The 27,432-nt window shown below is 42.6% G+C and overlaps 3 protein-coding genes across 6 annotated transcripts; 1 reads left to right on the plus strand and 2 right to left on the minus strand.

Moving 5' to 3' along the window:
• Positions 1-2,016: 2,016 nt before the first annotated feature.
• On the plus strand, positions 2,017-3,098 carry LOC103976474 (plasma membrane-associated cation-binding protein 1-like). Its single transcript, XM_009391681.3, has 4 exons — positions 2,017-2,187; positions 2,262-2,351; positions 2,439-2,523; positions 2,606-3,098. Exons 1-4 carry the CDS (start codon positions 2,077-2,079, stop codon positions 2,917-2,919), a joined length of 600 nt encoding a protein of 199 aa, XP_009389956.2. The 5' UTR covers positions 2,017-2,076; the 3' UTR covers positions 2,920-3,098.
• Positions 3,099-6,667: 3,569 nt separating this feature from the next.
• LOC135584475 (probable glycosyltransferase At3g07620) lies at positions 6,668-12,437 on the minus strand. Of its 4 annotated transcripts, none has more exons than XM_065140495.1 (6): positions 12,274-12,437; positions 10,478-11,399; positions 10,270-10,400; positions 8,880-9,228; positions 7,801-8,489; positions 6,668-6,805 (listed from the first exon to the last, which is right to left on the minus strand). In XM_065140495.1, the coding sequence occupies exons 1-5, from the start codon at positions 12,414-12,416 to the stop codon at positions 7,821-7,823; spliced, it is 2,214 nt and encodes a 737-aa protein (XP_064996567.1). In that variant the 5' UTR covers positions 12,417-12,437; the 3' UTR covers positions 6,668-6,805; positions 7,801-7,820. The 4 variants fall into 4 exon arrangements, with proteins under 4 accessions (XP_064996567.1, XP_064996569.1, XP_064996566.1 ...); XM_065140497.1 differs by having other exon boundaries at positions 12,137-12,378; XM_065140494.1 differs by lacking the exon at positions 6,668-6,805 and having other exon boundaries at positions 7,448-8,489; positions 12,274-12,436.
• A 704-nt stretch (positions 12,438-13,141) lies between these two features.
• Positions 13,142-27,053, minus strand: LOC135631742 (protein MODIFIED TRANSPORT TO THE VACUOLE 1-like). Its single transcript, XM_065139573.1, has 5 exons — positions 26,359-27,053; positions 25,122-25,874; positions 24,017-24,172; positions 13,993-14,922; positions 13,142-13,513 (listed from the first exon to the last, which is right to left on the minus strand). The coding sequence occupies exons 1-5, from the start codon at positions 26,563-26,565 to the stop codon at positions 13,469-13,471; spliced, it is 2,091 nt and encodes a 696-aa protein (XP_064995645.1). The 5' UTR covers positions 26,566-27,053; the 3' UTR covers positions 13,142-13,468.
• Between the last annotated feature and the right edge of the window lie 379 nt (positions 27,054-27,432).

Consider the following 27,432-nt stretch of genomic DNA (forward strand, 5'->3'; position numbering starts at 1 on the left):
CCTGAACATTGACTGGAATCTCCGACTGTATCAGAGATGTATATTTCGCGCGTAGGAGTGGATCCTTCACGAAACTTTTCGTGGCCGGGACCCACTTTTGGGGTGGAGACGATAGGGGGCGGCGTCACAGCCGTCGATCTGATCATGCGATGGTCGCTATTGGGAACTCCACTTTGGGGCGTCCGCCCAATACGGGTCAGCCAGCGGAGGGTTTGGAGCACTTGGATTCGGATCCGAGAACAGTGGTAGTGGGTTTCGAGATGATCGGATACGGTGGACACAAAAAGTATTGGGCGGACAATAATTGAAAGCATGGCGGTTGGGTCGACAAAAGGGTCCGACGCGGACCCGAACTTGCACCGCATGGGAACGGACCACGTGGCGGCCGACGAGATAAAACGGGCTAAGGAGGCGCGGTAATTGGGGTGAGAGGTGATGGGATCGATGGAGGCCACCTGCATCCGTGTCCGTGCTTGCCGATCTCCGATCGACACCTGGTTCCCATGTCGGCACACGTGCGCTTCGCGTGGAATCGTATTTAACGTGGCGAGAAGAGAAAATTAATTAACTGATGTTGACGTTAAATACCCGCTCGTAGTTAAGTTGATTTGGACAGAATGCTATCAACGAGCTGAGTAGTGATGATGCCTTTTTTTGTCTTGGAAGTGACTCATGCATGCCTTTGTTGAGACAGTGACATTCGATTTGGTTAGTATATAACGGTATAATTGATATATATATATATATATATAATTTAATGTAATAACAAAATATTATTTTTTTTATTTTTTTTTTAAAAATAAAAATTTTAGACAAAAAAATACTATTTAAGATGACTATATCATAGGATATATAATTCTACATTGAATCAAATTTCTGTGTGTGTTATGTTACAAGAGCATTCATTACAAGACTAAGTTGGTGTTTGATAGAATCACGTAGAATTTACTGTATGATAAAAGACTATAAACACATCAGAGAGAGAGAGAGAGAGAGAGAGAAGAATGTATACAACATGTCTCCCGTATGTGGTTTCCATGTGACGTAAACCACTCAATAGAACTTGACTCCATGCCCATCAAACTCGGAAGAATCAACGCCACCTCGTCCTCCTCCTCCTCCATCGGCGGTGCTTTCTCTTCTCCGACCCACTCGGAAGGCCCAGATATGAAGATAATGGCCGACCTTGAACCCATTGTTGCTCACCAGCTTGAAGTAGTCCCTGCCGAAGAGGACGACGTTGTACTCCCTCCCCAGTTGGTCGAGAACCTTCAGTTTGAGGCCTCCCTTCTCCCTCATCTGCGCTCTCTCCGCGGCGGTCATCATGCCCTCGAATACTGGCTTGTCGAGGACCTTCTTGGGCAGGAGGCGGTGATGCACCTCGTCGACGTCGCTCTGGTAGATCTTCTTCTCCATGACGCACTTGGGGTCGCTCACCCCCCCGACCGTAGCAACGTAACCGGAAGTTATCGGGTTCTATCTGATGCCAAACCGAAGCTTATCAGGCTAACCGATCCGGAGGACAAACCGGATCCCCTTTCGGGATCCGATCGAGTTTGTCCGATTGCATGCCGGGTTATTGGATCCAATGCGCTCCAATGGCAATCTCGTGGTTTTATGACCCTGTGAGATATTTATTTCACGTAGGTATAAAATAAGGGGAAGGTGGCAGGGTCCCGCGTGAGCGCGGCCACGTGGCGCAGCAAGTGGCCATCGCGCCACCAGCCCCGGCGGCGGGACCCACAAACCAGCGTATCGCTTTCCGCCGCCAGCTGTCGCGCGTTTCCGCTCTCCTCCCTCCGTAATTGACGTGCACGCCATCGAGTCATCGCAATGACCTAAGTACCCTTTACGTGCCCCCACCAGCACTCGTCCTCCCCCGTCCGATGCGTGAGATTGATGATCAAGAGCTGTTATTTTGCCTTGAGCCGGAAGGGCTTCGACGTAATTGTACTGACACATTGATGGTGTTTTGGTGGCTGGTCATCTTATATTTCCCTGGCATTTTGTAACTTGGTGATCAGGCAAACAAGCAGAGAGAGAGAGAGAGAGAGAGAGAGAGAGAGAGAGGGAGATATGGTTAACTACTGGAAGACGAAGGTCCTTCCAAAGATCAAGAAGGTCTTTGACCGGAACGGCAAGAAGGCTGCTGCAGCTGAGACATGCAAGTCCTTCGATGAATCCAAGGTGGGGGCTTTGGGCTTCATCTTCTTCTACCTCTTCTTCCTTGTCATATATACATACTCTTCGGGTTGTCACAGGAGGAGATCACCAAGGAGTTGGAGGAGAAGAAGGCAGACCTCCAGCCCAAAGTCGTAGAGATCTATGAAGCCTCTGCTGTTGAGATCAAGGTCCATCTTCCCCTCTTCACCAGAGAAAAATAGTTGCAGATCCATCCCGTGGAATTCAGCTAACTTAATAACTTTCTATGATCATAGACTTTGGTGAAGCAGCCTACAGAGTCGGGACTGAAGAAGAAATCAGCTGTTGTCATCAAGTTCATCGAGGAACTAGTGAAGATCGGTAATAATCTCTGTCTGTCTGTCTCCCTTCGTAATCTATAGTTTGCCAAAGGTGATCATGAGACACATATCGATCCACGTAGAATTCCCTGGCTCCAAGCCGGTAAGCGAGGCAGCAAGCAAGCATGGCCCCGCCCTCGTCTCCGGTCCTGTCATCTTCATCTTCGAGAAGGTCTCCACCTTGCTCCCCGCCGAAGCCGAACCGGAACCGGAACCGGAACCGGAACCGGAACCGGCCGCCGCCGTCGAGACCACCAGCAAGGAGATCACTCCCGATGGCGCGGAGGAGACCAAGAAAGAGGAGGCCGAGAAGGCGGAGGAGGCCCCAGCTCCGCCTGCTCCTGCCGAAGAGGCAGTGGCTCCGCCGGAGCCTGCGCCAGAGCCTGCCAAGGCTTGAAGACAGACAGGTTGCCATATGATTCCACGGACCTGTACAGCTGCCGGCACCACCTGCTCTACGTTCACATCATTCGCTATACTTGTTCCTTTTGTTGTACGTAATTGTTGCTTTGTGAAGGGCTTGCAAGCTGTGCATAGCATTATGATCAAGCAATTGGTGTGTGATTTATTGGCTTATTCTATTGTTCTTTGTGTTGTCATGATTGAAGTTGTTGCCGTGTCGTGTCCCATAAAGAGAGAGGGAGCTCAAGGAAACACTTCCTGTGGGCCCTTCACATGGTGCTTCTCTCATTGAATTCAATCAGGACTGTAAATAAGAAGAAGACTTAAGAGGCAGTCAAAGCGCTGATTGGGAGAGAACAACATCGAGGAAAGGGACGCGAGAGTTATCTCCTCGTGGACAAGAGAAGAGGTATCCCACACGCAAGACGAAGATTGATGGGCAAGTCTGCGCCGATGTTTATGTTTTGGGCAAGTTGTTGGGTTGAGGATGATGAAGGTTCCGAGGGAAAACCAGCTGCGGAGAGGATAGATATTGGTGTCATTCAATGTGGCGGGCTCCGTCCGCAGCACATCAACTGATGGCTGTGCCTTGTGCAACGTTATGCATTGAACTCGGCTTCTTATTACCATCTTGCTCGACGAGAAGAGAGTCAAGGATTTGACTTTTTGCTTGATGCAGAGCAACTGTTATAGTGGTTGGTGTCGGCGATAAGTCAGTCAGTCAGTCAGAGCAAACTATTTGGCACTGCGCCTATTCGATCCAACTCGAGCCCTCCTCATCTCGCAGGAAGAAAAAGAAGTGACAATTGTACTTTCTCTTTCTTTCTAATCATTAATATAACTATGCATGCATCTTATTATTAACATAATATAGATAGATATATGGGTGCAAGTATTTTTTAGATTTCTGAAATCAAATCCTTAAGGAATTTAAGTATGAAAGATTTCAAAGAGAAATATTTAAAATTTATGTTAGAAATTCATTAATGATGAGTTTGAGTTAATATAGTCAAAATTTAAGCTTTTCAATTATATTTATGACTCTTCCTTTTTTTTATTCACTAAGAGTCAAACTAATCGATATTAACATATATATCCGATCAAATATTAGTTCAATCTAAAAGTTTAAGCTTTTAAATTATGGATCAAACGTCACCCGATTTCTCTATATCTATTAATGTGAGATTATTATTTTCTTAATCTTCTTTTCAGTCTCTAATCATGCATGAATATTTCTAATTGTTTGATTATTTTGTCTATGGTAAAAAAGAGAACGGGGACTACTTTGGTTTTCTTTTTAGTAGATGTAAGATAGAATAAAACGATTCTTTTGTTGCCTATACGAGCTGGTTTGGATTAACTCAAGGAAACCGATAGTTTATTATAGTGTAATGAAAATTTTGATTTTACTCTATGGATACTGATGAATGTCAAACGAAGTAAATCTTTGTTGTTTATTTTTTTAAGTTTATATTTATCATTGATTATTTGGATTATACTTTTGAAATCAATCTCTCTCTCCTAATAACAAAATAAGATGGATTGATTATCACATAAAAGAAAAAAAAATAAAAACATGCTGACTATGAAATGAGGCACGATAATGACAATTTGAAAAAGTAATTGTAAGACTCGAAGAAACTTACCAATTTTAACGGCCAGTAAAGGAGGAGTTAGATGCAAGACATTAAAATATTCTCACTTGAACCACCTACATAAGAGGTGACATGACAGACTCATGAGATGCTCGAGAGTGTCTAAATATGATAGCTTGAACCACCTATGTGTGAATGTTGGATGCATGAGAAGTTAAGGCTTTAGACATATCATCTTGAACCACCCACATAGGGAGTGTCGGATGTATGAAACATTAGGGCATGCTTACTTGTATTGCCCACATATGACTTGTTGAACACGAGAGACTTGAGAATGCTAGTGTATGTCGACTTGAACCACATGAATAGTGTTATCAAATCCAAGAGACATATGAGATTGTGAGAGTATAATAATATCAACCACATGTTTTTTGAGTTCGAACGCATAAGACATGTGAGTGCATCAGAGCATGTCAACCTGAACAAACCACATAAGGGGTATTCAATGCACAAGACCTATACGGACATATATGTGAGACAACATGAGTTACTCAAAAGAAATCTTGAATGTAAGATGTGAGAGCATTAGAGTGTCTTGACTTAGTAGAGAGTGTCAGATCTATGAGACATGTGACGATATTAAATCTTGAATGCATGAGACATGGGAACTCATTGAGGAATATCAACTTAAATTGTTGACATAGGGGCATCAGAGTGTGTTGTTTTGAACAACTCACATTTTGGGGTCGAATGCATCACAGACAAGGGCATTGAAGTGTATCGATTGAATAATTTATATAGAGGGTTTCAGATGCATGAAATATATAGTAAAGCTATGATATATTGACTTGAATCACTCACATAAGAGGTGCCACATGCTTGACACATGTGAGGGTATTGTCGCGTGTCAACTTGAATTGATTTTGTAGAAAATTTTGAAAACGTGAGATGCATGTGGGTGTCATAATGTGCCAATTTGAAGTTCTTATGAATGAAGATTGGATGCATGGGATTTGAGGCCATCTGGGTGTGTCAAACATGAGAGTGTTAATGAGTGCCAATGAACTACCAACATAAGGTGTTTCGATTATAGGAGATTTGTGAGAACATCAATGCATGCTAATATGAATCACTAACTTAGTGGGTATCGAACACATGAATGTATGCATGCTGACCTAGACCACCCCATAAAAAGTGTTACATGCGTATGACATATAACAACATCGAGGTATACTAACCTAGACCACTCGCACATAGAGGGTGTCGAGTGCATGAGGTACACAAGAATATCAAAATGTATCAATACAAATCACGTTCGTTGATGATGTTGGATGTTTGTGATTCACGAGGATCAAATAAACTGACTTATATAGATTGTTAGATGTAAAAACATGTGAGCGAATAAAATGAAGTGTAAACATAAAAATCATGATATGTTATTATTATGTTAAAAACTTTAATTTTAAAATTGATTGATTTTCTCATATTAAATCTTGTATTGATTTTCTCATATAATTTTTTAATTATTAATCTATGATGAATTTTTCACCCTCCCAACACTCTCATGTAGAGATTTTCAATTAGGTAATTTGCCTCAACCTCCGCTCAATCCTTAGTATCTAAGAACAAACCGATGTTGCAGCGAAAGGGGTATCTGGAAGAAGTTGGAGCTGTCAGCCAAGTGAAAGAGGTTGCCTTGGCCGGAGAAGTAGCCACTTGGTATCTGAAAGGAGTGGGAGTCGGCAAAGAGGGTGGTGGCAGTGGATTAAGGGACGACATGGCTGCAGGGGGTCAGCATACCGGATTTTGGCTGGTGAGACCAAGGATGACGTGAACAGAGCAAAGAGGAGGAGGAGGTGGATAGAAGAAGGCAATGGAATTCTTGTGGAGAGGAGGAAGACAAGTGAGCAGTTGAGATTACTACGAATTTGGAGCCAACACTGTTTTATATTGAGGATGATGGATTGAGGGTAAAGAAAGCATGCATTGACCAAAAAAAAAAAAGAAGGAAGGCTTCAATCAAAGGAAGAAGGTTTGAGTGGTTGTAGCAGCTCAAGTGCAGTGGTTCCATGGAAGAATGATCGCATGAACCAATCATATAATAGTCAAGTAAAGAGGATTAAAAAGGCATGACAATAGAATTAAAAGCACCAATTAAAACGAGAAACAACATATGCCACACAACTATTCTGAAGATAGATCCAACTTGGAAAAACCTACACAGTTCGGTTGGAGAAGATTGACCTGACCTGTGCTTCTTGTTCTGCTTTTGGTTTGATGCAGACTCTGCATTTAGAAGACCCAGAAGCCAACCATCAGCTAAAACAACATGCTCTCAACAGCAGGAAAATGAGATCAGTGAGAAGAATAATAATGAAACCAAGCAAGATTACCAGTCAATAATTATGATATTCCACAAATTATAATTATGACCATACAACAACAAGATAATACTCCATAATAATGATATCAAATTAATCAGAATGTAACGACAATAAGTAGTCAAGCCTCCAACACCAGCATATTATGTATCACACAACAAAATATCATCAACCACACATCATAACCATGACCACAGTAACAGATCTTACATTGTATAAGCATTCCTGTGAAAATACAACACTGTGCTATGGTACACAACACAATACCATGTCATTAAGCATGACATGACTACATAAGAAAGAAAGATATAATCAGATCAGAAATCAGACCTCAAATGGATGAGATGCATACAAAACTATTAGGTCTGCGGGAATATTCACAGATAAGCCTTCAGTCTTTCCAACCAGGTAGTTGGCAGTTAATCCATGCTCCTCAAGTCAATTAGTAAATCCCATTAGTTTATGCTAGCTAGTCCAATTGGAATCAGCTAATGGATCTCTGGACTGGCCATGTGCAGTGTGATACAATATTAGAAACCGATACGCCTGGCTAAATTATTGAACAACATTCATTGCTGGTTCCTTTTCCAAAATACAATCTTGGCTAGGGGCTAACAGGTTCAGTTTAGATTCATCCCTTACAAGAGATTCAATATGCTATATAAATAACAGTTGAACAGGTACAGAACCAATGGCTTTGAGTGTATTGTATGCCTTGTTTTTTGAGAGGATATTGTTACATATCTTGTAATCCATATACAAAAGAAAAGATTTTTTCTCTAATCATCACTATTTGACCTCATGGATTTATAAACATTTCACTACAAATAAGCTTCATCCAGACATTTATTTTCTTCTTTTCTTGTGACCAAGTATTTATAATTATAATTAGCTGCATACCTCTGTAGGATCTCCATCCTTCATCTGGCTCTTATGGTGAAAACTCTGTTGAACCAGATGGAATGAAGAATCATGTGGAATAAATCATACTTCACTGGTGTATTATGCCAAAGGAAGTGCTTTTGTACCTTCCTTACCCCCTTCTGCAACAACAAGTACTTGTTCAATGGGATTGACATGAGTATCTCTTTTAATCGTGGTACATCTGCTTCTGGAACGATAACAGAGAATGCTTCCCAATTCAACACTTCAAAGAGAGGTGGCACATAATTGTCTGATATGATCACCGGAACACATTCATAAAAGATGGACTCCACTATCCGTGGACTGTTAACCTCATAACCTCGAGGACAGATACAGTATTTGCTTGTCTTCATGAACTGGATGTAAGTCTTCTTATTGTTGACTCCTGGAGGCATTGGACCAAAGATTTTCATGTCTGGGTCTTTGTTCTCCCAGTGCTGCAGTAGGATTGGCCGGAGCTTGCCATGCATGTTTCCTGCAAAGAAGGCAAGGATGGACCTCTCACTGGCAGGACTTCCGCCAAGCTCTCTTAGAGGGTTCTTAGGTGAAAGGACTAATGTTTCTGGAAGAGAGACATCCTTGCCTACTCGGAAGCCTTCATGGAGATCAGCATTACAGAGCGCTCTAATGGAACTGTCCATGGTATGCCTTGTTTCATAGGGTGCCTGCAGAAGTACTACTGGTGAGGAACATGATAGCACCATTCATTGAAAATTCAGCTATAATGCATAAGGTAGTTGCAATTGATTTAACTGTAATCAACTTGCATCATGTTTATCCATTAGCTTCAAAAGATGTACATATATTTTTGTTGCCTTAAGGTTAAATGACATATCTAGAAGATGCATGATGTTGACCATGGATTATATTTGATGGTAACAAACTGTCAACTGTTCACATCAGAAAATGAGTGCAGCACTATGATAATGTAAGATACATATAGAACCTAAGAGAGTGGGAATACATTAGTATCTAATGCTAGAGCAAAATTAGACATTTGAACTGATCCTGAATAATGTGTTGGTATTTTGGAGATCAAGTTTCCTGAATCCTACCCAGTCATGGCAAGCAGCAGCAAAATGGTCAGCTCCACCTGTTCTATTCCAGAAAGGATATTTTGCAGCAATCATGTCCATATAGCCCTGCAAGTACTGGACTAAGTTCTTTTTGTTGTGGGAGTTGGGCACATACAGAGCAAACTCCAAGAAACGAGAACTGAAAGGAATGTAGAACATGTTTGCATTTCTGGGGTCCTTCACAGTTAAGTGTCTGTTTCTCTTCATCAATTTCATGAACCATCCTTCAGAAGCATAAATTCCTTTCAGTACAGGCTGATGGAATATGGGTCTCCCGCCTTCCTTATAGACATATACTTTGAGCGTGCTTTCCATGAGCTCATAGCTCCTGTTGTTTGTAATATAAAATTGAAGTTATAGTACAAGAAGCAGCACATCCTAGCATAACTGGGGGGCTGCAATCAAATGTGGTTTCAAGTAGCAGATAAATCACTCAGAAAACATGGCTGATAGGAAGCATATTACAAAATAATTTTGACTTTGGTCAGGTTTTGGATGAAACTAATATGTTTTTATTAGGGACATGAAATTACATACAAAACATTAAAAAAAGGGAACTGGATCTCAGGTAATAAATGAGTTAATGATCTTGAATTTCAGATAGCAATTGTTATAAAAAATAATCATTACAAAAAAGAAATTGATTAATTTCTTCCAGAAAGTTTTTGAATGAATCTTCATGACATCACTGAATCAGACATATGCTGATTGATGTGTCCTGTAGGCACTAGTGCTATCAAGCACAATTCTTTGCAAGCTTATTAAATGCTCTAGCACTTGCTAGAAATTGTCTTGTTTGTTTTTATATGTTACCAGAACCTAAAATGTCTCGTAACTAGTGCCTTCACTTTGTCCATACAAGATATAAAACACAAAGGCAGGTGAAGATAAATATAAGAATTTAATATGCAATTCATCTACTAGAATATGCAAAGGTGTATATACGTTGTTGGGAACTGAAAAGGACCACGTGTAAGGATACTATAGTAAGGAACTAGCTTCCAATAATGGTTATATAGCAGGCTTTTTAGCAAATGATATAAGACATATAAGATAATATCACTTCCAATTCAAGTAGAATTTGAAAAGAACACATAAGACATAACCAAGGTCATCAATGAATTGTTTGTTTTTCAACAATTTTTACATGAAGAAAGTGTTTATTCTTCCAGAAATAGCTGATCACTAAATTTGTTATTGGAATGTTACCAAAAATTGCATCCTTTCAGCATCCCGAATTACCGACATGAACAACACTTAAATGGTAAGAATTACTCTCGACATGAAAGTCAAATAAAGACCATGCAGAAGCAACTGATTTACTGTACAAAAGACAAACTAGTAAAGAGAGAAGCAATTAGTAAAGTGCCTTTTAAACATGGAAAGATTTCGAAAAGCAGGTTCGTAGAGTTCTTGATCATTCTTTGAAATAGGAGCATTCTCAATCTGTGCCCTTGCAGCTATTATATTCTGGTCATGAGCCGAAGACCATCGAGGTCTCTGCAACATGTGGAAAAGGTCAAATCACAAGAGTAACTTCTCCCCATTCGGAATATACTAATCTGAGAAAAACAAACCATTGCACGATATGAAGCATGGTTCTTAAGCAGCAGGCTGTTCATCTCTGACATAGAAAGTGGTGGCATTGCTCGCCGCTTATTCTTTCTTCGTTTTGGAGTGTAGTTACCCCCAAAGCTATTGTAAGAGGTGGATTTACCAGCCAGCTGAGCACTGTCCTTTGGAAGTGTCTCTGTCGATTGCTTTATAGATGAAGAAACAATCTTAGTTGCTTGTTCTACTGATGATGGAGTACTAGTTGTCACTGTGCTGATAGGATCACTTGTATTTGTGCTCAAATCCACCAGAGGGTCAGTTGCATGAGAATCTAATGGTGATGATACAGCTACAGATGAAACAGATTCATTATGGAAATTTTTTATTTGATCAGAGACTAAAGGTGCATTATGTTTGCCATCTGAAGAAAATGAATAACCAGGAGCTGGTTCCCCAACCTTCTCCGTAGAAGGAAAATAATTTGGATCAACTACCTTTTCAAGTTTGATGAAACCACCATTTGGGTCCCTAACCTTTTTCAGTATAACCCCATTTCCAAGGTCAAATGAGAACTCGCTCTCTGGTTCTTCGTCCTCACCCAGGTCGATATCATCTTCATCATCATCCAACATATCGTCCTCACCAGTCCGTACATCAACCGGAGATGTTCCAGTCGAATTCCTTGGATCACTTAAAAGAGAGAGCTCTCCAACACTTAATGAGCGATAAGAAGATACAGTGCTCAATGAACTCCTTCCTTCAGTTTCAGGGTCACTAAAGGCACGGAATGGAGATGACAGAGCAGTTCTAGAGGAGAGCATGAAAGTCTGAAATACTAAAACAGAAAGGGCTATCGCGATCACCAAGACCACTCTTTGTACTGTGGCAACCCATGGCTTTTGCAATTGAACCATATTGATCTCACAAAAACTCACCTTCCATGACCTGAAAATGATGAAGGGCACAAAATTCATTAAGCAAGGAACACAATATGCAAAGACACCACAAGTTCATATTGGCACTTGACCAGTTGAGAGCTCAGATTTATTTTAGAGTAATTTCAAGGAGTTCAAAAACTGATATCAAGATTATTCATTCGGATGCTTAACAATTCATATGCTTTCATAAACTAGGCTTTAGCCCAGTGGTTCATACCTCACAGCGAAAAGATGTGCATAAGTAATTAGGCATGGATTCTGTCAGAAAAAAGAAGAAGAAAGAAAATGAACTATAAAGTACCCACAAATCCGACTTATCCATGTATTGCGGTTTCAGAACTAAACAGTTGACACCTAATTATTAGTGAACTCTCCGATCAAGCAACCTTTTTCTCAGGACTACACAAATGATAACCAGGCATAATCATCCACTGAAGGGATTATGCATCCACTTCCAGGATCAAACAGTCGAGAACTTGCATGTTGTCTTGAGTTGGAAATTTCTCTTTCTTCTTCTGTGGCCTGGATCTGAATGGTCAAACATCAATTGTAGGTTCCAACTTAAAACACCCAAAGGCGGAGAAACAACTAACCCTAGAAAGAGAGGCAACAGATCCAGAAAAGTAGAAGACAACGGAGCATAATTGAACTCAAATGCTCGGGAATCACTTGCACGCATTGCCCAAAAGCAATGCATCACAAACCAGAGCCTGTAAAATAAAAAGAAGGGGTCTGGTCGACAACCTCAACTTAGCAATCATGCTACAGAACACAAGCCCCTTCAAGAATCAAGAACCCCATCGTCCAGAGGGCTGAAGCAGACACACAAAGCTCGAAGATTTTCCTTTGGACTAGCTAGAGTATTAGGAGATCGAGAGTACCTCTCCCTTGCGATCTTACGACCTCTGAGTTCACCGGAGAAGAGGGCAAGCAGTAGAATGCAGCCACAAGAATGAAGAACCCCATCCTCCAGAGGGCAAACAGAAGAATTGTCACCGACTAAGCCTGAGCGTTCTAACCGCATAGCGGCAGGCACATGTCGGAAGAAAGAGTTGACAAATCAGACGGCCAGGAGCACGGATCAAAAGCAATCAAAACGAATCGTGTGGCTGCGACCCGCTGTTGATATATATAGGTAGCGTATTATCTTATGTACTGTGTATAAACGGATGGGTTTACCATGAACGGGTGAAAAGATTTGGGTACGTCGTGTATGTTTCTGTGAAGTTTCGGCTGAATTGCCTAAGGAACAAATATTAAATATCGATGATGACAAGGATCACGTGAAATGGGGTCCAGCCTTTGTACGAACGAGGTATCAAAACAGGAAAGGTCGAATATATATATATATATATATATATAAGAGTGAAAAATCTCAAATTGTATTAGATCAGGATAGAAAGCCAAAACGTGATTAACAAAGATAGAAAAGAGAATTTCTATAAAGAATGGGAACAATTCAAAATCACATGAACTAAAATAGACATCGGATAATATCTCGATACTAAATTGAACTATCATATTATTAAAATCAATATCGAATCAGTAATTTAAGTTAATTCAGAGTTAATAAAACCACGGACCGTGTTTATCCAATCTTCAAGCGGGTTCAGTAGAAATCACAGATCGAAAATAGGGGAAAAAATGCTAGTATGAGACTAAATTGCATGAGGAAGAAAAATTGATCTCCTGGCAAAACCAGCTAATCTAATAATCCTGCTGTTTCAAAATTAAAACAAACGGAAGAGAGAAAGTAAACATTTTAGTTCATTTTAGTTCATCTCAGTAGTTAATATATCGAAGGCCAATGGAAGAGATTAAGCTTCTTCGACCACAACTTATTGACCGACGGGAGAGAATAAACATTTGAAAGTGAATATCAACTCATACACAAGGAGAATACAAAAACCCTTTCTATAACCAAGCATGTTTCTAGCTGTACTGCAGATACAACGTGAAACTAACAAATGGATGAAGCTCATGTCGCTTGAGGCATTGAGAAATATTGACCAAACCAGCGGTGATCTGTTTGGAGCGGAAGGATCTCCAGTTTTCCACAGGTTAATAACAGCATCATCATGTAATCCTTTTTGAACCTCCTCGAGCTGCAGCAAGGTGATCCTGCCACAAGAAACAAACGTGATTTAACTTCCAATAGGAAGAAGAGCATGGCAAGCAGATCAGAGATTGGAATGTCATGAGGTCCATGCGCACCACCATTCCTAAAAAGATTAGTACTTCTTCTACACTCAAAAGCATTAATAACAGATCCATCTAAAAATTAACTAATCCCCTTGGATTCTTGGCATCTATATGATGAATTTAGATTCTCATTCTACTAGAATTGATTCCAGAAACTAGCATATTATTAGTTACTAATATGATAGAAATGTGTAAGAACAAATAAGTGTAACTCAGAATAATATAATTATTATAATAATCAAAAGTGTCTTCACCAGAAATTTTACACATTATATGTAAAGAATAGTTCTACTCACGCCCTCATGTATTAGACTATAACAAAAGCATATATCAGAGTAGTTCAGACAATGAAAGATTTTAGTGGAACAACTAAACACATCAGGAAGAAGAATCATTACCGTTATGAAATCAAAAGCTTTAGTCTCCTCCTTTGGGCTTTTCGTAGTTGAAGCATGGCTTTTTACTGGATTATTTGAAAGTTGAAAAATATCAGGAAGTGGTGCAGCATAACTTCCCTCCATAGCATTCCCAGCTGTTTGTCCAAATCCAGTGTTGAGATTTCCAATGTTTTGCAATAAAAACTGCTGTTGGGCAATGAATGCACTCATCGCCTCGTAGTTCATTGGCTGAGCAACAAAACCTTGATTGAACATAATATTTGGAGGCATGCCATACTGCATAGGAGCCTGGGAATAGACAGAGTTCAAATCCTGATTACTCTTCATAGATCCATTTGCAGGTACCTGGCTTGGTTGAGTGCTACTGGCCAACATTCCAAGTCCAGAGAAAGCAGCAGATGCTCCCACTGATCCAGGTGGTTCATTTTCTTGGATTCCATTGAGAGACAACCCAGTCATCAAATCATGCATGTTGCCTCTATCCTTTCCTGCTTCCTCTTGGTGCTGAACAGAATATGCACCAAAAACATCAAGCAAGTCAGGCTTCTTAATTTCAGGAACATCTAAAACAATATCCGACTTCTTATCATCAACTGTCAATCCGGAGAAAAGGTCATTCCCCTCCTTGTCCTCAGTCACATGGAAAGACACATCTGCAAATGGATCATCTTGATTTTTATTGCCAGAACTGTTTATATCAGCAAGAGGATCACTGGCAAACAGATCGTCTACCAAAGAGTTTGATGGCTTCAACTCTGCTGTGCTTTGCTTGCCCTGCGTCTCCATGGAATCTTGACTCCCATAATCATCAAAGTCACCAGTATCAATTAAGTCAGGCATTTGAACAACAGGGGGGGCAGAAGTAGCTTTTCCATCCGATGTCTCCTCTCTTGCTCCAGAAGTTTGCTCACCACCAAGAAGACTTAATACCTGAAGAATAGAAAAGAGATATGCAGTTAAAATATCTATTACAAACATTGTGGTTATTAAAGATTCTTCAAACTTGTACATAATTACCATCTCACATCTAAAACAACATTCATGTCCATGCTTTACTAACAAGAAGCCGTACTTAAATACACCCCCTCCTCTCACTGAAAAGTTCTTTTTTCATTATTAAACAGAAAATGAACTTCAAAGGATGGGTTCAAGTATTGTTTATACAGCAATCAATTTAATGCTTAAACAGGTTCCAATTTACCATTAGTATTTTATTTGCAGAACCTATTTTACAACCTCAACATCAGTTACTATCCTCTAGGATAATTTTAAATATAACTTGGATCCATGGAGGTCAGGGGGATTCGAAGCAAGCATTACAAATTTCAATATACTAAAAAGCCATCTGCTCATCAAAAAGGTAAAAAGAAAAGACTTGAGCCATGGAAAAGAAAAGATATCTTTTCTATAGATCCACTAACATTTTGGCTTAGTTATTCAATCACATATATGCTTGGACATTTTTAGACTAATTCTATATAAGGTGATTTTCCAACATTAAGTAACTCCAAAGTAGTAGGTCCTTAATGTAAGTTTCATAATTCTTTGACTCTGACTCATGCCAGTCACAGTTACACTACACATGAAGGATATAACACTGCAAACAGCATCTGCATCAGAAGTGAACCAGATATTAAAAAATAGCTTGCTGACCAAGAGAAAAACTGATATCAATGTACTTATCAGCTGAGCTTATATACTTTAAGAAACTAACCACCATATAGGACTAACACAAAAAACGTAGAACAAATAGAGACTCAAAGGTCTTGCTGGGATAATGTTAAAGACTTGTGCCAGAATCCCTACCTACAGAAGGTGACAAAAGTGGTACATATAAAGCAAAATTTTAGTGCCAACTAGGCACAGAATGCATGACGAAAAAATTTGTGAAAACAGCAATTCAGGCATGGTCAAAATGCCAGCTGAACCACTATAACAACATCTATTTCCTAGTCCAACCATGCAATGCTGAACAGTACAGTGCCACTCAGGACAACAAGTTTTTACTATTTATTTCATAATACAGAATGGTACAAGTTGGAGTCCTGCTTCTCAATATGTTGATATGACACTGGCAAGTTATCCAGATCCGTGTATGCACTGAACACGGACTTGTACCATCCTGTCACGACCTTAGCTGGAATTGCCTAAGGCGTGAGGCACCCTTGCGGCCGAAGACGCGAACTTAGCTTGCGTTGCCTAAGTCGCGGGTCACCCTCGTTGCAAAGACGCGAACTTAGCTTGCGTTGCCTAAGTCGCGCTTTGCCCTTGCGATCTTGCTCCGCAAGGATCAGCCACTTTGTAACCTCTCGCAGGTCCCGAAGGACCTGTAAAAGAGAAAGAAAGTTAGATCGAAAGAACGAGCAACGGACAAGTCCCGAAGTCTCGCGAAAAGGGAAGCTTTACAAGCAAATCGTCGAACACCTTGTGTGCACAAGAGAAAAGAGGGAGAGGGAGGAAAACAAGGCTTTCAAGGATGAACGAACAGCTGCAAGCCCACAAACAGCCGCTCACCTGGTCCCGGACGCAACACCAAGTTCCCGTAAAGGTCACGTGCGAACTTGCGAAAGAGTGTTCAACGCCCGGTATATAACCGAAGCCCCATCCAGCCATGTGCCACCCGGGGGGTTCCTGGGGTCTGAGCTGGCTGACATTTTGGTGAGCGGAGGCAGCACTCCGCTCACCTCCCGCGGCACGCGAAAACGGCTCCGTTTTGGGCTGTTTTGGGGCTGTTTTGCTCGGTTTGGTGAACGGTCGCTTTGCAACGCTGCAGCTTGTTCGAACTTACATATTTACAAGCAAAATGACCCAAAACCATAAGAAAACATGCTGTCAAGCAGCTGTACATGCGGGTGCGAGCGACGAACGGTTCGTTGAACGGAGTTGTTGCGGGTGCGCGACGACCGTTCGTGACATTCTCCCCCACTTAAACTGTCGACGCCCTCGTCGACGCTTGTTGGTAGTTGTTGATGACTTCTTCTTCATGTCGCAGGGCGTCTTCAGGCTCCCAACTGGCTTCAGTTCGGGGAAGCTTTCGCCACTTCACCAAGTACTCTGTCTGCTCCGCTCCGTTGGGTAGCTTTATCTTGCGATCCGCCAGAATGGTTTCCACTCGCTTCTCGTAGGAGGCTGTGATGGGAGGTAGCCGAGTTGGAATACTTCGAGAAGCATCTTGCGGATCCGAATGATAGGCCTTCAGGTTGCTGGCGTGAAGAACGTTGTGAATTTTGAACCACGCCGGCAGCTGCAACTTGTAAGAAACATTGCCTACTTTGCTGATAATTGGGAAGGGCCCTTCATACTTACGCACCAATCCTTTGTGGACTCTTTTCCTGAAGAATTGGAGTGATGCTGGTTGGAGCTTTACCAACACCAAATCGCCAACTTTGAACTCTTGTGGTCGCCTTCCCAAGTCTGCCCACTTCTTCATCCGTTTTGCCGCCTTCTCCAAGTAAGCCCGCGCAATATCGGCATTTCGATGCCACTCCTTTGCGAAATGGTAGGCTGATGGACTACTCCCAGTATAACCAATTGCCGTAGTGTGCGGAGTCGACGGTTGTTGTCCTGTGATAATTTCGAAGGGGCTCTTGTTGGATGCAGAGCTCCGCTGCAAGTTGTAGGAGAATTGGGCGATGTCCAACAGCTTCACCCAATCTCGTTGATTGGCACTCACGTAGTGCCGGAGATACTGCTCTAAGAGCGAATTTATTCTTTCAGTTTGACCATCCGTCTGGGGGTGGAGGCTTGTAGAGAAGTATAACTTTGACCCCAACAATTTGAATAGCTCGGTCCAGAATCGTCCCAGGAACCGAGCGTCTCGATCACTAACAATATTGTGTGGGACTCCCCAATACTTCACTACACCCTTCATCATCAGTCTGGCCGCCTCTTCAGCTGAACAGTGTAGGGGAGCAGCAATGAAAGTTGCATACTTTGAAAACCGATCGACCACCACAAGTATCGATCCAAGTCCCCCTACAGGCGGCAAGCTAGATATGAAGTCTAAGGAAATGCTCTCCCATGGCCTTTCTGGTACAGGCAACGGCTCCAAAAGTCCCACCGGCTTCCGTTGCTCCACCTTGTCTTGTTGGCAAGTAAGGCATGTTCGAACATACTCCTCCACATCAATCCCCATCTTTGGCCAGTAGAAGGCCCTCTCCACGAGAGCCAATGTTCTATGAATGCCGGGATGTCCAGCCCAAAGGGAATCGTGACACTCTTTCAAGAGTTCACGCCTTAAATTGTCCACTCGTGGAACATAAACTCTATTCCCTTTTGTGTAAACAAGTCCCTCCTGGACCCAAAATCGTCGTGCCTTGCCTTCTTTGATGAGCTGCATCAGGATAACTGCCTGGGGATCACTATACAGTCCATCTCTGATTCGAGAAAGGAAGTTGGAATGTAACTGACTTGTTTGGCCTCTGCCCTCCAGTTGTGCAGCATTCACGCACTCCACCTTCCGACTCAGCGCATCGGCCACGACATTCGCCTTCCCGGGCTTGTATTCCATTGCCATATCAAATTCAGCCAGGAAGTCCTGCCACCGTGCTTGCTTTGGGGAGAGCTTCTTCTGAGTTTGGAAATAACTCAGGGCAATGTTGTCTGTCCTCAGCACAAATCGCGACCCGAGGAGGTAGTGTCGCCAAACTCGTAGGCAGTGGATCACCGCTGTCATCTCCTTCTCATGCACTGGATACCGCCTCTCGGTCTCGTTGAGTTTGCGGCTCTCGTAGGCCACCGGATGACCTTCTTGCATGAGTACTCCACCAATAGCAAAGTCCGAAGCATCGGTATGGACTTCAAAGGGCTCTCCATAGTTTGGCAATTTGAGCACTGGTTCTTCCAGAACAGCAGCCTTCAGATCTTGGAATGCTATCTCACATTTGTCAGACCACTTCCAAGGCTGCTCCTTCTTCAGCAACTCCGTCAGTGGGGTTGCCCGCTTCGAATATCCTGAAATGAAGCGTCGATAGTAGTTGACGAATCCAAGGAAGGATCTCAACTCTGGCACCTTCTTTGGTGTTCGCCATTCCGCAACTGCTTGCACCTTCGACTTGTCCATCCGAATGGAGCCACCACCGATTCGATGCCCTAAGAATAGGATCTCAGTTTGAGCAAAGTAGCATTTCTCCCTTTTTACGAACAAAGTGTTCTCCCTGAGAACCTTGAAAATCGTCCGAAGGTGCTTGACGTGCTCCTCGAGCGTTTGGCTGTAGACGACGATATCGTCCAAGTAGACGACCACGAACTTATCCAAATACTCCTTGAATAGTTGGTTCATGAGAGTACAGAATGTGGCCGGAGCGTTGGTTAAGCCGAAAGGCATCACCAAGAACTCAAACGCTCCATACCTGGTCACACAGGTAGTCTTCGCTTCGTCGCCTTCAGCAATGCGCACCTGCCAATACCCCGACCGAAGGTCGAGTTTTGAGAAATACTTGGCCTTGCCCAGTTGGTCGAACAAGTCCGCGATGAGCGGGATGGGATACTTGTTCTTCACCGTTACTTTGTTGAGGGCTCGATAGTCGACGCATAATCGGAGGCTCCCATCTTGTTTCTTCTGGAAGAGAACTGGAGCTCCAAAAGGTGCTTTTGAGCTGCGGATGAGACCACCGCTTAGCAGTTCACCTAACTGCTTCCTGAGTTCGGCCAACTCTGGCGGGGGCATGCGGTAGGGTGGTCTCGCTGGAGGCTTCACTCCTGGCTCCAGCTCGATACTGTGATCCACGCCTCTGCGTGGTGGGAGAGTCTTCGGCAACTCGGGTGGCATAACGTCTTCGAACTCCTTCAAGACGTTCGCCACTACAGCAGGTTCTTGAATGGCCTCTTCGTTGAGTGGCTCTAACTTCATAGCAGCCACGAATGTCAGTTCGCCCTTTCGCACCCCTTTCTTCAATTGTAAGGCCGAAATGTGTTGGGGCTCCTTGGTTCCTCTCCGAGAGACGGGAACCACGCAGGGGTCATCGCCTCCCATCATACATAGGGAGTTTAAGAACGGCATCGGCACCAACTTCGCCGCATGCATAAACTCCATTCCAAGAATCACTTGGAAGTCGTCCAGTGGCACGGCCATCATGTTGGTGTTACCGCTCCAAGTCCCGATTTTGATAGGAACACCCTTCGCCAACCCGGAGATTCGCCTGGCCTCCGAGTTCACCGCCTTCATTCGGCTTGGGCTCTTCTCCAATGTCAACCCAAGTCGCTGTGCTTCGCGATCGGCTATGAAGTTGTGGGTAGCGCCCGTGTCCACCATTGCACGGGTCGTTTGGCCATTTAGCTTAATGTCCACATACATTAGTTCGCTGCTTCCTGCTTTTTGTGCCTTCGTCTTCGTGTTCTCCCCCACTTGACCCCGCATAGCGTTCAACAGACGCATTGCTCCCATTCGGGGTCCTTGCGACTCCTCATCGTCGCTGCTGGATTCTGAGCTGCTCGAACTAAGAGCAACAGCTTTGCCCTTGTCCGATCGGGGAGGGTGGATGGAAGCTGTCAAAGCGTTGAGTGCCTGCTTCTGTGGGCACTCCCTTACCATGTGCGGTCCTCCGCACAAGAAGCATCCTCCAGGTTTTGAGGCCTTGCCTTTTGGGTTCGGCCCTTTGTGGGAGCTCTTCTTCTTCTGTTCGCCCCCGAGCTCTTTCCCTCGAGAATGTTTTGGAGGGCGATTGCTTGAAGATTGTTTCCTTCTCGCTGGGTCTTCAGAGGAAACGAAGTCGGTGAGCCTTTCTGCAGCTGCAATTGCCCCGACCACGTCGGTAACATTCCTTCGATTCAGCTCTTGCTGAGCCCATGGTTTCAGACCATCAAGGAAGCTGAACAACTTGTCCTTCTCGGACATGTCCTGTATGTCCAGCATCAGTGCAGAAAACTGCTTTACATAGTCTCGGATGGTGGTACTTTGGCGGAGTTGTCTCAACTTCCTTCTTGTGACGAACTCTGTGTTCTCCGGTAGGAACTGAGTTCTCAACTCCCGCTTCAAGTCTTCCCATGTGTCGACTCGACACCGACCTTGTTGGATCTCCTCCCAACGAGTTCGCCACCAAAGTTTCGCATCTCCATTCAGATACATTGTTGCTATTGAAACTTTGGTATCTTCAGAATCGGGCCTCGTAGCTCGGAAGTATTGCTCCATGTCGAACAGAAAGTTCTCGAGCTCCTTGGCATCTCTGGCCCCTCCGTATCCATGGGGCTCAGGTGCCCTCAAGTTTTGTGGCGGTGCAACGCGGGTGTTGCCTCCTCCCGCATTTAGCATTCTTGTGAGCATAGCCACCTTCGCCGTGAGTTCCGCCACAACGTCTTGCAAGTGCTGCACGGAGTCCTTGGTGTCATCGGACAGTCGGTCGACTAGGGCCTCGACCTTGTCGATCCTGGACTCCGCTTCCTCTTGCGAGCTCTCTACCCCAACAAGTCTTTGTTGGCCAAGGTAGAGTTCCTCCATGCTCGCTTCCAGAACATCTAGGCGGGTTTCCGCCGTCGTGAGTCTCTCCTTATGACTCTTTTTTCCTGTTAGCGCACCAGATTGCGCTTCCTCCGCTCGCGGAGAGTTGCCAACTTCTCGCTCATCCTGTTCGCTGCCGCGATCCTCGTGAGCGGCTCCAACAGCATGAGAGCGAGTGTGCACATGCAGCCCACCTGCGGCTGCTTGGGGCAAGGTTCCGGCTTGCCCCGTCTTGCTTGATTCGCCACGATGCTTTGCCATGGCGAAGTTGCGAAGTTCGTTCGCTGTTCGATCGAAGAGCTTGCCCGCTCTGATACCACAATGTCACGACCTTAGCTGGAATTGCCTAAGGCGTGAGGCACCCTTGCGGCCGAAGACGCGAACTTAGCTTGCGTTGCCTAAGTCGCGGGTCACCCTCGTTGCAAAGACGCGAACTTAGCTTGCGTTGCCTAAGTCGCGCTTTGCCCTTGCGATCTTGCTCCGCAAGGATCAGCCACTTTGTAACCTCTCGCAGGTCCCGAAGGACCTGTAAAAGAGAAAGAAAGTTAGATCGAAAGAACGAGCAACGGACAAGTCCCGAAGTCTCGCGAAAAGGGAAGCTTTACAAGCAAATCGTCGAACACCTTGTGTGCACAAGAGAAAAGAGGGAGAGGGAGGAAAACAAGGCTTTCAAGGATGAACGAACAGCTGCAAGCCCACAAACAGCCGCTCACCTGGTCCCGGACGCAACACCAAGTTCCCGTAAAGGTCACGTGCGAACTTGCGAAAGAGTGTTCAACGCCCGGTATATAACCGAAGCTCCATCCAGCCATGTGCCACCCGGGGGGTTCCTGGGGTCTGAGCTGGCTGACATTTTGGTGAGCGGAGGCAGCACTCCGCTCACCTCCCGCGGCACGCGAAAACGGCTCCGTTTTGGGCTGTTTTGGGGCTGTTTTGCTCGGTTTGGTGAACGGTCGCTTTGCAACGCTGCAGCTTGTTCGAACTTACATATTTACAAGCAAAATGACCCAAAACCATAAGAAAACATGCTGTCAAGCAGCTGTACATGCGGGTGCGAGCGACGAACGGTTCGTTGAACGGAGTTGTTGCGGGTGCGCGACGACCGTTCGTGACAATCCGGTACAGGGTCTGTCCTGTTTGGCACACCTGGTACAGGCTCTGCAGCAGCAGTTTCTATTTTTAGCTTTCTTTATGCTTTTTCCTAAATCATACTAGTGTACCAACACTTGGTACACCATCATGGACCAATACAATACCGGTCCAAGCACTCTGGTATAGTACCAGTACTGAAATTGTGAACCTTGCCACTAACAATGCACATTTTTATGCCCTTTGTGGCATCATCAATAGATTGGAACCACATATAGAAAGTGCAGCCATTGCCATAGTGAGGTAGACAGCCATGAAGTTATGAATTTTTATGTCACCACTGATCCATAATCCTACCTCTAGTGGAATCTGTTTTATGAGGCTTTTTAATTTTATTGTGAGAACACTTCCATTTCCTATTGATACAATATGGACCTTGATAACAAAAAAATATCAAACACAATCCCTTCACTTTATACTAATCCAATGTTATTGAATTAAACATGAATAAACATGTTTTTAATAGTAATTTTTCAGCTGAGAGTAATGGCTGCAATATAAAGGATCCAAACCTTATTTGAAGAAAATTGTGTGACCACATCATCTAGCAATTACAAGCAAAATTGGTCCACTTTCTTCTTGATTCACACAATAGTTCACATTGTCTCTCGTACATATGTTTGGACAAGCTGAGACATGTGCATTATAACATACATCTGTGATGTATGGCTTAAAATAAGTCAAACACATATAGAATCATTATCAATGCAAACACACATGAGACAATGTAGATGTAAGTTTGGAGTGATCCATAGCTAGAACTAACACCAACAAGATTATAAAGCTTCAAAGCTAGAGATGAAACAAAAATGATATGAAAATTTATCAAGAAACAATAACAGTTATGGTGAATTGTGTTCCCAAATCAATTGTTCATTGAATCATTTTGTAATACATCCAGGAACTTCATTCATCTGCATATAAAGTAATTAAGAATAATTGATAAACTCATCACAACCAACTGAAACTAGGAATTAAGATAACCATTTTCAGAGTCTACCTTTCTGCCATTTTGAATCGAAAACAAAGTATCCAATGAGAATATTTAAGTACTAAATTATATAGGCATCATTTTCACACAAGTAGAAGTGAAAAGACCAAATAAAATCAACAAGATAACCGACTTGCACAATCAGTGACCAAAAGAGCAAAGTATAGATTAAGAACCGCTGATCAAGAATGCAACTCTGATCTCTTATGGCTTTGAAAGAAATCTTTTCCACATCATTTTTTCCCATAAGTTACTCATCACTCTCACTTTCTAACTTGTTATGCAAAGTGCAACCATCTGATGTGGAATAGAATGTAAGAATGCATTCATGAGAGATCATACCATGAATCCAGCTTAGAAAAGTGATTAACAATATAAAGACATAAGTTGAGTACTAGGAAAGCCACTTCAACATTCTAACAAAAAGAAATCATATGAACAAAGAGTACCTTGATTGCTTTCTCCCTCAAAGAAGCTTGTGGTAGCTCTGTACATCTGACGACAGAATCCTTGTTCTCGGTAAAATAAGACACTATGCTAAAGAAGTGTTCATCATCTTTTGTTTTTAAAATTGATTCCAGGACACAAATAGTCTTCATCCTTACCTGAAACAACCATGTAAATTTTACCGGTTTAGCAAACTTCAAATAACATTTAAGTTAGTTTCGTCACTTCTTGAAACAATTATCCTTATACAAAACATGGATTTGGACAAGACCCCTTTAATTCACTTCAGAATTCAGAGAATGAGTTTCATCAAGAGAAGATTAAGTATGGGGTGATGTACAATGACGAGCAATATTAATGCATGTTCAAATAGTCTCATTTTGCTACTTGTCATTTTGAGTCAGTTTGAGCCAATTAAGATCTATCCAAATACTCTGACCGTTGCAAACTCCATCAGTAAGTTCACTGACATACCTAAGTCAAATATTTAACATGACATAACCATACAATTTTTGTACCGCTTATAGGTCAAAGAAAATTCATAAATAAGCCTCTTTTGAATTCAAAATTAGTATAAGTTAGCAAGATGATGATTGAAGATGCCATATGGCATACATGTCATATGGATAAGATTGCACACAGACAATACAAATTCCCCTTTTGTTCACCAACAGCAACATAAAAGTTATTTGCTAACATGCAATATCTCTAAATCACTGGTTAACTCTACAGATTCAATATATAAGCAGAAAGCATTGTAGACATGCAATACAATTCCGCTTTTGTTCATCAACAGCAATGTCAAAAGCTATTTGCTAACATCCAGTATATCTAATCACTGCTTTACAATACAAGATTCAATATACAAGGGCAAAGCATCATTGCTGAAGTTTTTTACTCGAGGTAAATGAAATGACTAAGTCTAGACCAACCTCTCTAATGAAGTGACTAAAAAACATACAAAAAATACCTATGTTTCAATCAACATACCACTGTTTGATAGATGCAGCTTACACACAATATTCTAGATTCACACATAAAGCAGACAAATAATTTGAATAACCAACAAAGACTCAGAATGAACAAATTATAGATTAGTCAGCTTACTTGCCACAAATGTGATTGGAGCTTCATTTCTAAGGCATGACTCATGGCCACTCCATCTAATTTGGCAGCCGCTGCAAGAAAAGCCTGCAAAGCATCACGAGTTGGTTGCAGACGTACACCTCCAGATGTGACAATTGTCTCCAAAAGCCGTTCCTCACGACTCTTTGCTCCTGTGTTAGTTGAACTCGTGTCCTCATTTGCCACAGAAGTGGATATGCTCAGTCTCGAATCAGGGCCCCATGTTCCAGAGTTTCTTTTTGAGATACCAGAACCTTCCCAACTTTCTCCGTGGTGTTCGATTCCTTGATATCCATTAGGACTGTCTATTTCTGTTGTTAAAGACCTACGTAGGTTTGGGCTCTTATAACTGCCAGTGTCATTTTTCCTCGAAGAATGAGCAGCAGCAATGGTGCTAAGTCCCTGCCTGATGGAGGCACTACCAAGACCAACCACTTCACTAAGAAACGACCTTTTCTCTTCGGCTTGAAACTCAAAGTTTGTATTCCCAAAGCCTTGGATGCGCTTATCAAGGCCTTGTGTGGGTGCCACTGTCTTGTTGTCATCGGAAGCAAAGACAGCCGCAACTGCCTCATGAGCAGTCTCACGAACAGCCTTATTAAGGGCGTCTCCTTTCAGGGGATCTAACTGACCTTTATAATGGAACAGCTGACGCATTGCGACCGAGTGCCTTTGCATTTCCCTCCTGAACTCATTTCCAGATTTTGCCACTGCATACTTGATCAGCCGAAGAGCCTTGGGAGAAATAAAACAGGGATCAATTCTTTAATGCGACAGTATAAATTTGTTTGTGAGCACATTGACTAGATTACCATCTCATTGATAGAACACTCTGGACAAAGATACACAATTATACATTTTCCAACATAATTTTTTGTTATAAGTGAGATATATAGGAATCATTATATTGTGTGGAGAAAAATAAAATGAAATTTACTTATAAAATCTGTTCACGCGATGCATGCAGAGAATTATGAGTCCACAAAGACAGAAAGGAGGAAAGCATGCTTGTTTGATATATAGGAAGAGTTATACTGTGTAATATATAGAAAGAAATTTGTCATGATTTGCTTAATTCACAAGAGTAGTGACGGGGAAAAAGAATGATCTATCATCCCACCATGCAATATCATATAAATATCAAACAACACAAATATTGAATTACTGCGAGAGTACTCAAAAACGAAGGGGAGAAAAGAGAATGCATATAACCTAATACCTTCTGCTTAACAATTGGGCTCTTGTGATCCAGCCGTTTGAGAATATAATCCGATACCTCCTTCACGATGCTGGCCGGGGACGTTCGCAGAAGCTCGCAGACCTCCTCCAACTTGTACACTGGAGCAACCTTATCTTCATCCGAGGTCACTCCATCAACCATGCGAGATCTCCAATAGGACTCCACAGCTCTCCGGCTCTGATCCATATTGACCAACCTCTTCCACCCACAAGATCCAGACGACAACCCTAAAAGCACGCTCAAATCGACCAACCAAAGACCAAAAACGTCCTGCCCCCCCAAAATCCGAGCCTCGCAACAGAAATCGACTACCAGAAAATCTATTGCGACGAACCGCAGCCCCGATCAAGTATAAAACCCTTCAAATCGACAAGATTTAACAGAAAAATCCGTAAAGAAACGTTAGTCGATCGATATTTCCTGAAAGAGGAAGGCGATTGACCGATCGAACGGAATCCCAGAAGAAACCGGGAAGGCTTGGATTGAAGGCGAGCAGGTATAAATCTGGCTCGGATCGGGGGAAGGATTTGGGGGAGGGACAGCGGAGGGAGAGAAGAGAGCAGAGAAGGGGGATCGGTTTAGGGGAACGACACGGTGGAAGCGACTAGTTTGATGCGACCGCGAGGGGGTGGGAATTGTGTGCGAGTTCGATACAGGGGAAGGTTGCGTATGTGCGTGTGCGGTAAACCCGTCCGGGCCGTCCATTTATAACGCGTCGGTGGGTCCGAGCCATCACTTGCACGTGTCAAGTGAATTGGCTTGGGTTGGTTATTACGCACGGTAATAACTATTAATCGTGATTATTAGGACTTTAACTAATGATGTAAGGTTCATAAAAAAAGAAGAAAATAATAATAAAAAAAATATTAATTTAAGGCACTTAAAATATCCTTAGTAGTCTCACCATTATAATCATTTTAAAGGAATATTATTATCAATTAGATTTATAATATATACGATTAGTTATTTTATGTATATATGTTCATTTACTTGTATAGTTTTATCGTTTTCGTGAGCTTTAAAAAATATTTTTAAAAATAAAAAAATCTGATA

This window comes from Musa acuminata, chromosome BXJ3-2, assembly GCF_036884655.1.
Source record: "Musa acuminata AAA Group cultivar baxijiao chromosome BXJ3-2, Cavendish_Baxijiao_AAA, whole genome shotgun sequence".
Classification (NCBI taxonomy): domain Eukaryota; kingdom Viridiplantae; phylum Streptophyta; class Magnoliopsida; order Zingiberales; family Musaceae; genus Musa; species Musa acuminata.